The 14,963-nt window shown below is 37.0% G+C and overlaps 1 protein-coding gene across 1 annotated transcript; it reads left to right on the top strand.

Moving 5' to 3' along the window:
- The first annotated feature begins 452 nt into the window (after nt 1–452).
- On the top strand, nt 453–12,964 carry LOC306892705 (sodium- and chloride-dependent GABA transporter 2-like). The gene is made up of 16 exons (XM_079453929.1): nt 453–630; nt 1,560–1,811; nt 2,660–2,794; nt 2,932–3,072; nt 3,752–3,860; nt 4,223–4,285; nt 5,302–5,431; nt 5,748–5,882; nt 7,864–7,967; nt 8,076–8,200; nt 8,620–8,732; nt 8,895–9,026; nt 9,153–9,255; nt 9,766–9,866; nt 10,198–10,341; nt 12,128–12,964. The coding sequence occupies exons 2-16, from the start codon at nt 1,610–1,612 to the stop codon at nt 12,287–12,289; spliced, it is 1,899 nt and encodes a 632-aa protein (XP_079310055.1). The 5' UTR covers nt 453–630; nt 1,560–1,609; the 3' UTR covers nt 12,290–12,964.
- Nucleotides 12,965–14,963: the final 1,999 nt, after the last annotated feature.

Below are 14,963 nucleotides of genomic sequence, written 5' to 3' on the forward strand. Positions count from 1 at the left end.
AACAAACACCCAAGATGGGGGAAACCAAACTAGATACAAAACTGAAAATGTATGTATGTATGTGTATGTATATATATATATATATATATATATCAATATGTATGTGTGTGTGTGTGTGTGCGTGCGTGTGTGTGTGTATGTATGTATGTGTATATATATATATATATATCAATATATATGTATGTGTGTGTGTGTGTGTGTGTGTGCGTGTGTGTGTGTGTGTGTGTGTGTGTGTGTGTATGTATGTATAAGTTTATTTCAAGTGACTTAACGGAAGCTTTGAACTAAAATTTTTGAGTTGAAATATGAAGATTGTTTACAATGTGAGCAATGTGAACAATTGAGCTGTAGCACACACAAATAGCTGCAATCTTACTCATTATTAAGAACATGGCATCGTGTTCAGTCATGTATAGGTCGTGTTATTTTGTAACAAGAAAAAAAGATTTGGCAACACACATGAAATCTTTCCCCATGAAACTCGCTCCATGATCTAGCACTGTGCGCAAAAAGCGACACGCCCTTAGCGCTAATAAGCCGCGTGCATTCTGCACACATTCACGCAGGAAACTGCAAGTGGACTCCTGGAGCATGTAGGCTGTACCCTGTAAGCAGCTGTGCAGAACTTTGGTAAGTCCTTGCTTTTTCGTGCAGACTTTTAGAGCTCAAAACAACGCGTTTCATTTCTTATTGTAATGTGCATTAAACTTCCAAACAAACCTTTTAATGTCCCTTGATTTATTGAGAGGCTATTGGTTTATAGGACGCATGTACGCACGCTTGTAGGAGTATCTACCGGACGCGCGCAAAATATAGAAGTTACGCGTGAGATGTGGTATTTTACGCATCATTCTAGTTATCAAAACTTTTAAATAACATCAATGGGAGAACGAGAATTGTGGAATGATAAAACGTTAAACAAATTCTGTTAGTTTATTTGATAGAATATGTCTCTGCACAACCTGCCTATATTCTCTGAACTAATATTCATCGTGGATTTAAACAATGTATTGGAGGACTTAACTTCGATGCCAGTGAAATTTAAATGTTACTTTTATAAAGAAAGCCCTTTATGGGCACTGCATTTATCATTTCAAGCATTTAGGCTATAAACTGTATTCATTAATACATGATTATTTAATATTATTTATGCTTTGTCAGAATGCTAACAGAAAGACAACAGAACTTAATTATTGTTACATTTGGATAAAACATTTGACCTGTTTTTCTCTCTTTTATCTTTAATGTGTGCTTCTCTAAGAAAACCCAGCTTTGTATGTGCGAAGGATTCTAGTTATCAAAACTATCAAATAACGCAGATGGAAGTATGGGAATTGTGCAAGGACAAAATCTAAAAACAAACGCCATTAGTTTCCTTTAATGAATCACTTACATTTTTAACCTACTTCTTATCTCTCTGCACAACCTGCCTATTCTCTGAACTAATATTCTTCATGGATTTAAAAAATGTATTTGTTGCACTTCATAAAACTTCATAAACATTGTTCTGTTTGTGTGATATTTAAAATGAATGTATTACTATCATTATGCCTTGTCAGAATGCTAACGGAAAGACGGCAGAAAAGACCAGGAGATAAAGAAATAAAACATGCAAGAGACCAGACGCATTAGCACTGCTGATGGCGCTGCTGCCGACCCACAGGAGCAAAAAGAGTTTGCAGATCCCAACCAGCCCGAGGCCAGAGAGAAATGGGCCAGCAAGACTGAGTTTTTGCTGTCCATGGCTGGAGAGATCATAGGCTTGGGAAATGTGTGGCGCTTCCCCTACCTTTGCTACAAAAATGGAGGCGGTAGGTGAAAGTTTATAACTATGGGATGGCCGTTTCTCAAAATGTTAACTTCTGTGGGAATGAGGAGAGAAAGAGGCACATGCCTGGAGGGGGTTCGAAAGCCCTGCAGTATGAGATGGGTTTGACCTTTTAGAGTCAGCACATCACAACTGAAGCATTTGCTTCATAACGTCATCAATAGGCTACTGTGTTTTTCTGCATCCCCGTTTTGCTATGCACATGCTAATACAGCCATATTTCTAAACCCATGTACGGAGTCCGTGGCAAACATCTGTGCCTAAAGCTTTGATTTTGTGGACATGAGTGACACCTTGAAGGTTTTTGAAGAGAAATAAATGGTGAAATGGACAAAATAATCCCACATACCAGAGGCATTTCAAGAGATCAGATTATCACAGGGATTTGGGAGTAATTCTTTATGGCCATCTCTATAAAAACCACCCAAAACAGTCTAACCTATGTGTAACCATTTCACAACCTATAAACCGTTTTAAACATGTTTAAAATACTTTAGCTTTAAGTGCATAGCGATGTCCACCCGCAAGTCATAGATACACGTTTTGCATATTCTATGCAAATATAAAACAAAACCCTTCAAAGAACTTGAGAAACCTAACAGAAGTTAAGCGACTCCAAACCTCCCTGATTTTTGTAAGAGGCATTTGAATGAAAAAGTTCCCCTCAAGCTCCCTAACCAAATGTGAATAAGAGTGTCAATGCCTTAAACAGTTTTATTTAAGAATAGTTCACTGCTATGTTGTATTATCTCCCTAAGGATCACGATAGCACGAGCTTTTCAGCTCGTATCAAAGTCAACGACTTAAGAACTTCTCTTATGGTCTTTCCAGGTGTGTTTTTCATTCCTTATTTCATCTTCTTGTTCTTTTGTGGAATCCCAATATTCTTCTTGGAGACTGCGTTGGGTCAGTACACCAGCGAGGGAGGCGTGACCGCGTGGAGAAAAATCTGCCCGATGTTTGAAGGTCGTGTACCCTTTTATGAGAAGACACGCTGTACCAATAAAAAAACGTTTTGTAGACTTTTCATTAAAAATGTCAGCATTAAATAGAGCAATTTCATGAATGGTATAGGCACATTTTGTCTGTCTTGTTGTTCGCAGGGGTCGGCGTTGCCTCTCAAGTAATAGTTATATATCTGAATATATATTACATTGTGGTTCTGGCTTGGGCTCTGTTCTATCTGTTCAACTCTTTCTGGAGTACTCTACCCTGGACGTCCTGCAACAACTATTGGAACACAGGTGTGTGCTTTACGTATCGTGCGAAGCAATGCTTTACAAACTGTATTCATACTAGGATTAACAGACTGAATGACTTTGGATGGCACTAACATCTGCGCTTCGATCCTTGCCAATATTAATTAACGGTGCTTGTTCCGTTGAACGCAGAAGAAGACAATTTGAAGAATGTAGGACAGCAAACAGCTCTGGGGCACTTTTGACTACCATTGTATTTTTTTCCTTCTATGGGAGTCAATGGGGGGCGAGATCTGTTTGGTTACAAGCATTCTTACAAATAAATGTCTCTGTGTTTATCGGAACAAAGAAATGTATACAGATTCGAAACATCTCGAATGTAAGTAAATGGTGACGGAGTTTTCATTCCCTTTAATGTGTGTAACAGGCAATCCCGTGTGAAAATAAACCAGGTTTTTAAACAGTACTGATGTTTTTCATGTCCAATTGCGTCACTATGGTGAGGTGTGTTATCGTAAATTATAAGATTTATTAATTTTGTGTATATTTGTAAACTACAGAGATGTTTTGAGACAGTTATCACAAATACATATTGGATTTCAATACCGTAGCGATTGCATAGCAACCTTTACGTTTTTTCTCATCTAGTTTGTTATTTAGTTATTGGCTCTTCTAAACCTGAATACGGATTCCTAATAAAACCTTTATCTCTTATTACCAACAGAAAACTGCCAAAATCTAAGTGTTTCATACACAGGTGAGCAGAGATCTCCCAATGACTGGTCTTTTCTCTTCAATGAAACAGAGAAATTTGGCCACAACTCCAGCTTGAGGTAAGCACATGTTCCAACATCTGAGAGTAGAAAATAAAAGGATTTGTTTTGTCTCTTGTTCTCTCGGATGTTTGGATTGAAAGCTTTAAATGGTTGCAAACATGTTTGGAAAAGGTCCCGCTTTGTATAAACAAAACAGTTTTTGTAATTTTTCATTCCTTTGATTTGAGAAAGGTGGGATGAACATGCAGCTGTATACGACAGTATGTTTCTAGTCTGAACTTGAAATCACACAGTTGTGTCTTTTGTTATATGACAACAGAAATAGATTAAAGACTTGTCACAACACAGAAACGGAAGTAAACAGTTTGTTTGAAAAGAGGGATGTTAAAAACTACTTTCTTTTGTCTTTCTTTTTTCAGTTCTCAAAATGGATCCGAATGGCCGCCTTTTAAATTCATCTTCCCTGAACAAGATTACTGGTTGTGAGTTGGCTACATACTATTTTGCATTGCCATTTTAAGTACAGAACAGTCCAGAAATACGAGGCAAAAAATAATAGAAAATGAAGAAATATATAGAATACTAATCATAAGACAATAAAGATATTTACGAACGGTTAAAATGTTTGTCTGTAGGATTGTTATTGGAGTGTTCGTCCAATGTTAACTGCACATTCGTTTTCCAGAATAAATCCGGAATTCACTCCTGCACTTGGTCTGAGCAAGATGCTAAATATTAAAATCTTGAATAGTTCCAGTTTTAGAGAGTTAAAGCTGCAATCCGTAACTTTTGTGTCTCTATCGCCACCTCTGCTGGATCAATAAAATTGCAGGATACTTTCCATACTTATTTTCACATGTGTCGAAAAACCCGACCGTGCAGCTCATATTATAAATGAATCGTCATTTTAACTTTTGATCAAATTGGGAGACAGCTTTCAATACGGATTGATTATGTTCTTGCTCGTGAGCTGGTTTTGACTCGCTTTTACCGTAAAAAAGTTGCAGATTGCAGCTTTAAAGAGTCAGAAAAAAACTGGTTGGGTGGCACCGGCTTTCACTTTGCCTTCATGTAAATCATTTGGGAATATCTTGAGGAGCTCTCGTAAATTTTTACAATGTGCGAGATAACCCCTTCCCTTGCAAAGGGTGGGAAAATAGAAAAACGTCCATGCGAACATCTGTGAAACAGAGACCTTTAACGTTTCATCATGCAGACATGAGCTGTTGGGCAATCTGGGCTGAACGTGTAGACGGAGAATGCGATGAGAACAATCTGTTTATTTTCTTCTGCAGCTTTCTAGACTCAAACCCACTACCATCAAGGAAACATGTGTTTCTACCACAGGCATGTTTGTGTTTATGGGTTATTTTCGCTGCAGTGGTTTTCCTTTTCCATATAGTTTTTGACCTGCACGTTACAGAAAAAAGCAGGAAAATGTGTTGTTTATTATATTTCCTAAGTGAATCGATTGGTGCTGTTCTGTGTGTATCCTCAGTCATCGCATGTTGCGGGTATCAAACAGCGGTAGTCTGGAGGGCGTGAATGGCGATCTTGCCATGTGTCTTCTGCTGGCTTGGGTCATCTGTTATTTCTGCATCTTTAAAGGAGTCAAGTCCTCAGGCAAGGTCTGTTAACACATCTTCTGTTCAGCAATAAAATTATGAATCATGAAACACCACTGTATATAGAATATAGATTTACAACTAAGCTGATAGGAAATGCTTCTTTTTCAAAAGCTAGTCGATGCATATTATTATTATTAAGGTTTGGAAAATGTCGGCACCATTTTATAAAAGTACAAACATTATTTGTGCAGATGTTAATGATATGTATATAAAAGTGGTGTGGTGGGAACTATACTCTGCAGGACATGTAAACCTTCAGGACTAGATTTGAACTGACTTGTTCTAAATCGTGTGTTTTTGTGTCAATGTTTCGCAGGTTGTGTACTTCACGGCTACGTTCCCATACCTAATGCTGTTCATCCTGTTTATTAGAGGTGTAACCCTGCCTGGCGCCGCAACTGGCATTACTTATTATCTTTATCCTGACATCAGTAAACTCTCCAACCCTGAAGTAAGTTAAACACAGCTTCCGTTTTCTACCCTTAAAAGCGGTAACTTTTAAAAAAGTCCCAAAATTGGATCACTTAAGGTAGCATAACTAGGGGTACTTCAGACTTGCAATAAAATATTTTAGGTTCTTTGGGATATATTTTTCTAAATAGAGCCAGCCGTGTTTACCTTATTAAAATTAGAAATGCCTCCAGTCATGTTTTAATGATAAACCACCGCGTACCACAAAGCATCAGCAAAACATCTGTTTCATTTGCTATGTGCCTCTCACTATATCTGTGTGACTATTGCAACAGTATAGTGCAAGACAGTTAATATTAAACTGCACAATTGTCTTTTTTTTCAATATTTGTTTTCGCCTGCATTTTCCAAGATATGTTGGCTCTGAAAAGTGCTTTCAGACAGTAAGATTGGTTTTCGTGAACCTTGGCTCTGATTTTGAAGGCCAACATGATCTTTAATGCAAGACCTTTAGTCCTTGAAAGGATTTTTACAGAGATGAACAAAAATGTAGATTTTCTTGGTTTAAAGTGCCTAATCTGTCAAATTAAGCTTGACAAGAAAAGATGGGGGGAAATCTGTTGTGTGGGTAGTATGGGGAGTTTTTTCGGCGGTATAGGGCCTATTATGTTGTTGTGAATAATAGGAGCTTTAGAATCCCTATGGAAGTACACAGATGCATTTTTCTCCACGCGGTCACGCCTCCCTTGCTGGTGTACTGACCCAACGCAGTCTCCAAGAAGAATATTGGGAAAAAGAACAGGAAGATGAAATAAGGAATGAAAAACACACCTGGAAAGACCAGAGGAGAAGCTCTTAAGAAATGGCTTTTGTGGAAAACCAAACCATGTCCAAAGGATTCCATTATTTCCCTCCCTCACTTACACGCAGGACGTGTGTATAAATAACAAAAGAGTGGGGTACAACGTATATACAGTCTGTGAAAAGTTCATAAACACTAGCATTACAAAAGAAAGAGGGAGGATGTCAACTCTAACCCCGCTTATAGAAACCAGATGTGCAGTAATAGAGGCCCATTCAAGGTTTATGCACAAACCACTGCAAAGAAAACTGTGTTGTTAAAGATTATATTCTACAAAAAAAGAAATGACCACTAGGGGCATTGTGGAAAATTCACATATTATGCCCAATAAATGGCCTCTCTACAAATGTACCTTACAAAACGGTTAGTTTGGGTACTCGATTGTGATCGTAAAATAACAAAAACATAAAGCTGACTGTTTAAAACACCGGTGGTTGCTGAAAGCTTCAGCCCTTATGTGCGAGAATACAAGTAGTATTGATAGTCAACACCATTATGAAATTGGTTGAATGCGGGAAATGGTATAATTCATTCTTTTAAATGTCGATGGGTGCAAGGCCGCTTTACAGAAATCATTTGAACGCAGAGAAAAAATCATCTTATTTAAACACAATTGTCAGTGCTGGTATGTCATATGACATTATGTTCTTACACGATACATAAAGAAATTAATATTATTACTGTTAGAAATTATTCTTTTATTCTTTTTATTTTGTAGCAATATTTGGCAAGTGTGTACACTGACTTTGTTTTTATATTTTATGATTACAGTTTGGTATTAATATATATCTGCAATTATTAAGTTAACAGTAAACAAACTATATACTAACATAACATAACATAACATAACATAACATAACATAACATAACATAACATAACATAACATAACATAACATAACATAACATAACATAACATAACATAACATAACATAACATAACATAACATAACATAACATAACATAACATAACATAACATAACATAACATAACATAACATAACATAACATAACATAACATAACACACAACACACAACACACAACACACAACACAAAACAATTCTAGTTATTTATTTTGATTATAAAGCAGAATAAGAGTAAAATAAGTTTCAGGAGATTGAAAATTCACATCAGCTTTGTCCTTGATCGTCTTTTTCTGCAGGTTTGGCGTGATGCAGGTTCTCAGGTGTTTTTCTCGTACGCCGTGTGTCAAGGAGTCCTCACAGCGCTTGGCAGCTACAACAAATACAACAACAACTGCTACAAGTCTGTAACCTTCTGTGTTAATGTTAAACCTCAGACATGCCTCACTTCCTGATGTGGCACCAGCTCTCTGTCATCTATCATTGAATATTTGTATCCCGTGTTGCACAGGGATTGTATAGCACTCTGCGTGCTGAACAGCTCAACCAGCATCTTTGCTGGGTTTGTGGTCTTCTCTATCCTGGGGTTCATGTCCCAACAGCTTGGTTTACCCATGGAGGATATTGTATCATCAGGTAGATACTATTACTAATATCAATATCAGGCTGTTTGGATGTTATATAGTACACAGTGCTTGAATTGGGTCGGTCATAGTTACGTGCTATGCTGCTGTCAACCACAAGAGAGCATCTTAATACAACACATGTGATTGGTTTAGATTCCTCCAAGGTAGGAACTCCACATTGTAAAAAGAGCTAAAGAGTGCCGTAAGGTCATTAAAATTGGTCCTTAAATAAAGATTTGGAGCACATTGTTCTTATGAATTATATTTATATTTCACACAAAGATATAGTCTCTAAAGTGAATGCCGTTGGCCTCTGTGGGCACAGCACAATAACATATTTTAATAACTCACATTTTAGGAAAGGCATTTTAAAATATTTATACCATATACTGTAAATGTTATACCGTTAAATATTTCTTTAACTTGCAGGTCCCGGATTAGCTTTCATAGCATATCCTAGAGCTCTGTCTCTGTTACCTGGAACCCAGTTCTGGTCATTTCTGTTCTTTCTTATGATACTTTTGCTGGGCCTTGACAGCCAGGTACAGCTCTTCCATATCTTTATTATTGTGTGCCTACATATATAAAAATAACAATACGTAGAATTATGTATTTACACATTAACCTTCAAGTGTAATATTTTGTTCATATTGAGTGGATAGGATTTAATGCATGTGTGTTGTGTGTGTTTTTGTGCGTTTCAGTTTGTGTGTGTGGAGAGTTTAGCCACAGCCCTCACTGATCTGTTTCCTGGACATTTACGCAAACGGCGTGAGCTTTTAGTGTTAGGCATCGCTGTTGTGTGCTTCTTACTGGGTCTTCCATTCATCACAAAGGTACAAATGGATGGATGAACGGGCAGACATTACACAATCTGATGGATTGATGCAAATAAAGCATGGATGAATGGGTGTGGCTGATGGATGTCTATGTAACTTTATTTCCTGGATTATGTTTTATAGGGTGGAATCCATCTGTTCAATGTGATGGACACCTACGGCCCCAGTGGAACCAACTTGCTCTTTATCGCCTGCTTTGAGACCATTGTTGTCGCATGGGTCTATGGTGAGATACATCAACCAGTTCTTGCGAATGTGATACAGTTGTAAAATGTACATTTTCGATAAAATCAACATAAAATCTGTTAATGTTTCTGGTCTTATAGTGTTATGAATGATTCTAAACATCCAAATCATTCCTGATAAAAAAGCCTATAAGACCAGTTGATTTAGTTATAAACACAAGTTTTTTGTTTTAGATTACCTGACCATTCGTTACACATCGATAACCATTAACCACAACCCTTTCATTTCCCAGTAATGCCCATTACATTTTAATAATACATTTAAATATAAATTAGAATGGGACGTGTCATTGCAAATACAAGAATCGTGTAATATTATTAGTACATTTTATTCAATAGTTAAAATACTGTAAAATACTTTTGATCGTATGTATCTAAATGAGACTAATTCTGGGTCAGTTATGCAATGATGTCAGTACAGATTTGATTCCAAAATAGATAAAACGTCAACAGGAAGCAAATAAACAACATTGTAAATGACTGGCTTGCAGGTGCAAATCGTTTCATTGACAACATTGAGGATATGATAGGATATGCACCATTTCCTCTGCTGAAGTACTGCTGGCTCTTCATTACTCCTTTCATCTGTGGCGTGAGTTCAAATAGTTTCTGTGTCTCACTGTTCTGCTCTTGTTTTTATTTATCATCCCAGAATACTCACAAATTGACATTGGTTCATTCTTGCTTATATTTGACCATTTGCATCCCTCCATTCATCAAACCATTAACAAGCTCTGCAGTTTGTTTGTGTATCTCCGTTTCCATCTTTAAGTGTATTGGTAACTTTTATCTTTTATACATTGTTACACACTTGCACAGAAAGTGTGGTATGCTTTGGAATATCTTTCTTCCTATATTGTTTGAAAATGTACAGCGGCATACAAAGCATACCTCATTATGCTTTGTACCTTTCTTATCTTCAGGCCACGCTTCTATATAACCTGCTGGGTAGTAGGAATGTGTCCACTGATGAATTTGTGCCCGACTGGACTTACAAAATCGCACCGCTGTTCACGCTCCTTCCTATGATCTGCATTCCAATTTTTGTCCTCATCTCCTTACGAAAGGTGAGAAACCCATTGATCCAAATAGTCAATAAATCCTTCTGTCCTTCTGAATTTCCTATCAAATGTATTTTCTCTCCAAATGTATTTCCTCCAAATGTGGCGTCCTGATTTTTGTCATTACAATGGCAGAGTATTAAGCTTCTTACATCACAAGATTTTAAGTTATATGTATTAGGGTTGTCACAGTGCCATAAACATATCTTTCCGATACTATACCGGCTGGAATATCACGGTACCAAGTAGTATTGCGATGCTGTGTCATGTTCATAATTAAAATCTACTAAATAGACCAAAATTCTTTAATACACGGATCTAAATGAAACATGTTGTATTTAGTGAACTGTACTGCACGGTACAAAATTTAAGTATTACTTTAGTAATTGGATACATTTTGGCAAATACCGTAGTATACTTTAATATTTACTGTCGTAACATTTAAAAACTGTCAGGATCTTGAGGTGAGACATGAACAGAGGACCCAGATGCAGAGGGTTAACAAGACATTTATTAAGAAAAGACAAAACAAAAATCCATGAAGGGTAAAATACAAAGTAAGGTAAAACATGGCGGAGTGACAGGAACACGGACTAAACTACACTGGACAAGACTAAAGATAAACATTGATTTTAAGGGATCAAATCAAGAGGGAACAGGTGTAGGGCATGAAATCAATAACAAGCAATAACGAGGAGACGAAAGGGCGGAATCAGAGACGAGACAGGAGAGAGTGTATGTAAGGCCATAAGTGCCATAATTGCCTCTCTCCACAAAAAACGTGAGGTTCTGACATGGTTCTGCCACTAGGTCAAGAAAAGCAAATCAAGGTGGGACAGAACCATGACAGAAGCCCCTCCTTAAGGTGCGGCAACCTGACGCTCCCCAAGGCACAAACAAGACGGGACAGACACTGACCAACAAACAGGGAACCATGATAAAAAACAAAAGTGCAAGAGAAGGGAATACAAGGGTCCAAGGGAGTCTACAAAAAGGCCACGACTTTCGAAAAAACACAATAATACTGGCGGCACTGGACTGGAATACCAGACCTGGGCTGATGGACCGGACAGGAACTGGATACCGGCTGACAAGAACTGGATGCTGGCTGACACGGACATGTGACCTATAACGTATTAACAACAACCTTTTAGTTTTTTGTTTGAGCGTTGACAAAAACATAATTTGGTCACGAGAAATTCATTTATTGGCACCTACATTTAAAACAGACGTCCGCCTTAAAGTTTTTCCGCTATATTTATTTGATATACTTTGACCGTTTCTCAGCTCCCGTGGCATCATGGGGTAGATAAGTGTCCATCCGATCCACACTCATGAATCTTGGCGGAAGTAGTAGACCATCCGGGTATTTCTCGCCTACTATCTTTTGCATACTGAGGTTTCGGACATAGTATTCATGACTCATTTTCGCCTACTATATAGTATGAAATTAGGCGATTTTGGATGCAGCCTTTATCTCGTCTAAGTCGTTCAAAACACGGATTCATTTAGGAGAGAAACACTGCAAACAACAGATGTTCAAACATGAATGCCTATATGCAAAATTAGTTACTGCACTACGATACTACCGTTTACGGGTATTTTGAAGCTTTAGCATCACGATGCTACCATAGCACTGGTACACCATGCAACCCTAATATACAGTATATATACTCCATATGATGATGTGATTTGTTAAGTTCATTTTAAAATGATCAATAGTGTACAGTAGTTCTTTGGCATGGAATTGTGCTTTTAGGATTTTTGTAAACCTGTGTTTCCATCTTCTTAGGGTCGTGACAGCATCACTCCCTCTAGTGACCTAAAGCAGATCCGACCGAACAGTCCACATCTTACAATTTTCAATCGAGTCATCAAAAATCCACAAAGATCCCAGAGCAATCAGGAAGATGAAGAAGAAAAAGCCACCGCAGACTTGACCAGTGGAGTTTGAGGATGCACCATTGTGAAGGAAATGATGCTGTATGACTTTCTCTGCTTTTATAAAGATGTTATACACTGTTAAATCTGCATTTATTACCTTTATGAATTTCATTTGTATTTTTTTGCTTAACAGACCCTTCAAATGACTTATTCTGGCCACATTATTTGGTCCGGTTTAGATATTCATATAATCATATTTTTTACTTAAAATCACGAGGCATCTTTAGAACATTTTACATCGTATTATGTTGTTTGTTCTAGAATGGAATAAATGTTATGCCCATACTGTAGGCTCAGCTCATTAACTGATCAAGTTAGCATTCATTGACAATGTCAATTCATATTTACTTTAAGGATAACACAATGTTATATACATATTTAAATTTTTTTCTACACAATATTCTCAGGATAACTGAAACTGGAGCTTGTGGCAATTTATGTTGTTAAATATATTACATTAAGATTATTTGAAACTGTGTAGTATTAAAAGCATAATAAAAGAAAAGTATTGTGAAAAGATACTTGTTCTGAGGATTAGTATTAAAAAAACAGAAAATGTTAAATGTCTTTGGAAAATCTGTTACAGTGGTTCCAAAATAAAAGATATTTATGGACTACCCTCCATTTTTCATCTAGTTTCATACATTACCAATATTTTTGAAGAAATTATAATTAATTTGAATCTTTTTGTCATCTGTTTTTTTGGTGTCTGGTATAGTGATATATTTTGTAATCCTCTTTTAACTTGTATCCTTCCTATTGCATCATTCAACCATATTGTTCTTCTGCATACCTGGAAGGTCAATGTTTGTGTTTGTTTAATGTGGACATCTGTGCAAATAATTTGCCATACATTCTTTCAAAAAGATCTGTTCTTTGTCAATATAGTGCTTTTATTTTCTTTGCTAGCTTATGCATTATGATTAATTCAATAAGTCCTTGTTGGTGGTATAGCTTACCAACTTTTCGTAAACCGTAATATAGACGAACAACCTTTTTCTTTTAACTGTAAACTCAGTCTCTCGTCCATGTAATTTACAGGGACAATCAATTACTGGAAATGTTTTTGTCATGGCCTTAGGGTCTGTTACTGACTGTTATAGCACAAGGGGTGGGTTAAAGGGGCTGGTTTACTCTGAGAGACCAATTAAAGAGCATCTCTCTAAGGCATTGGATGTTTCCGCTGAACCAATTACACTGTAAGGGGGTCTTATGAGGGTGAAACACCTATGCATGCCAATACATGTGTTATTCTGGGTGATAATTCAGTGTTGAGATATTTGCAGCACTTATCGATAGTTCACAAATGAAACTCATGAAACTGTGATCTACTTGCGAAGTCTCTGTTCAGAATATGCATATCCGAAACAACATCATAAATCAAAATTCTGGTGTGGATTGAGTTGTGTTTTTAGATTTTGCATGACTAACATGAGGTGTCATTGTGACTGGTCCTATTTAGCTGTAAATGTATTATCTAAGCTTGAATTATTATAGCATAATTATAAATAACGTCTACAAAAAAGTTGCTGTCTGGAATTTGATAGAGGGTTTATAAAGGCGAAATTTACATGTTAAGAGCAAATTTGATATAGGTCAAATTCAATCTGGAATTCTTAAGCCCCCCAGTATAAACTTAATTTCAAATGATTTCAAATGACCATCTATGAATATTCTGTATTACAAAAACTGACCAATGTATCTTCATTGCTGCCTGATCATTACCTCTCTCTAAAACCCTGTAATATGTACACCTAATGCAATTTGCTTGACTTAAGTGTGCCGTGAAGAGGGATTCAGTTTATTTAATGATACACTTGGGGGCACAACGCTCTTTCCACAGCTGGGCAATTTTCTACAAGATACTTGAGCTGAAAATATGGCAAGAAATTGGAGTTCTACTCAATGGGTCTCTTGGGAGGGACGCTTTGCTGAAGGTGCAAAATTGCTGCAGTGACTATAAAAAATGACAAATATGTCTTTTTAGCATCTTAAACTGTCCCTCATGTCTCTCACATACTGTAATAAAGTACACATACACACATCTGTATTTCTCCGTGAATGTGTTTTAGAAGAGGCGTGGTTTTGAAAAGAGCTTCTAAGAGGGATCTTCTCCTGGTTTGCTTTAAAGGTCCAGTGTATAAAATTTAGGGACATCTAGCGGTGGGGTTGCGAATCGCAACCTACAGCTCACTCCTCCCCGCCCCCCCCTCACTTTGAAGGACTAAGGTGGCTTACTCAGAAGTAAGATGTCGTCACATTTTCGCTTTTTTGCCAAGATGTTTGGATGAAACGCTCTGTTGAGCAGTTTGTCCGTTTATGGCTGCTGTAGAAACAACATGGCGAATTTCATGCAAGGAACGGTGTATGTATATAGAAATAGCTCATTCTAAGATTATAAAACATAACGGTAGAATTATGTAAGACCTTTATACACCCCTGAAGACAGTTATTATATCTACATTTTGTCAATAGATCCTCCAAAAATGATACATTGCTTAACCCCTACGAAACTGCACACTTTCGTTTTAATCAATAAAAGTGAATAGTACCACGTTGCTAAACTAATGCAGCAATACTTCAAGATTTGCCCGTGACATTTATGCTTTTTAAAGACAACATGCTAAATTTATCGTTACAAAATAAAAAACATTTTTGTTCCCTTTTAGCACTGCAATGTACAA

Source organism: Barbatula barbatula, assembly GCF_947034865.1.
Source record: "Barbatula barbatula genome assembly, chromosome: 4".
NCBI classification, from domain to species: Eukaryota; Metazoa; Chordata; class Actinopteri; order Cypriniformes; family Nemacheilidae; genus Barbatula; species Barbatula barbatula.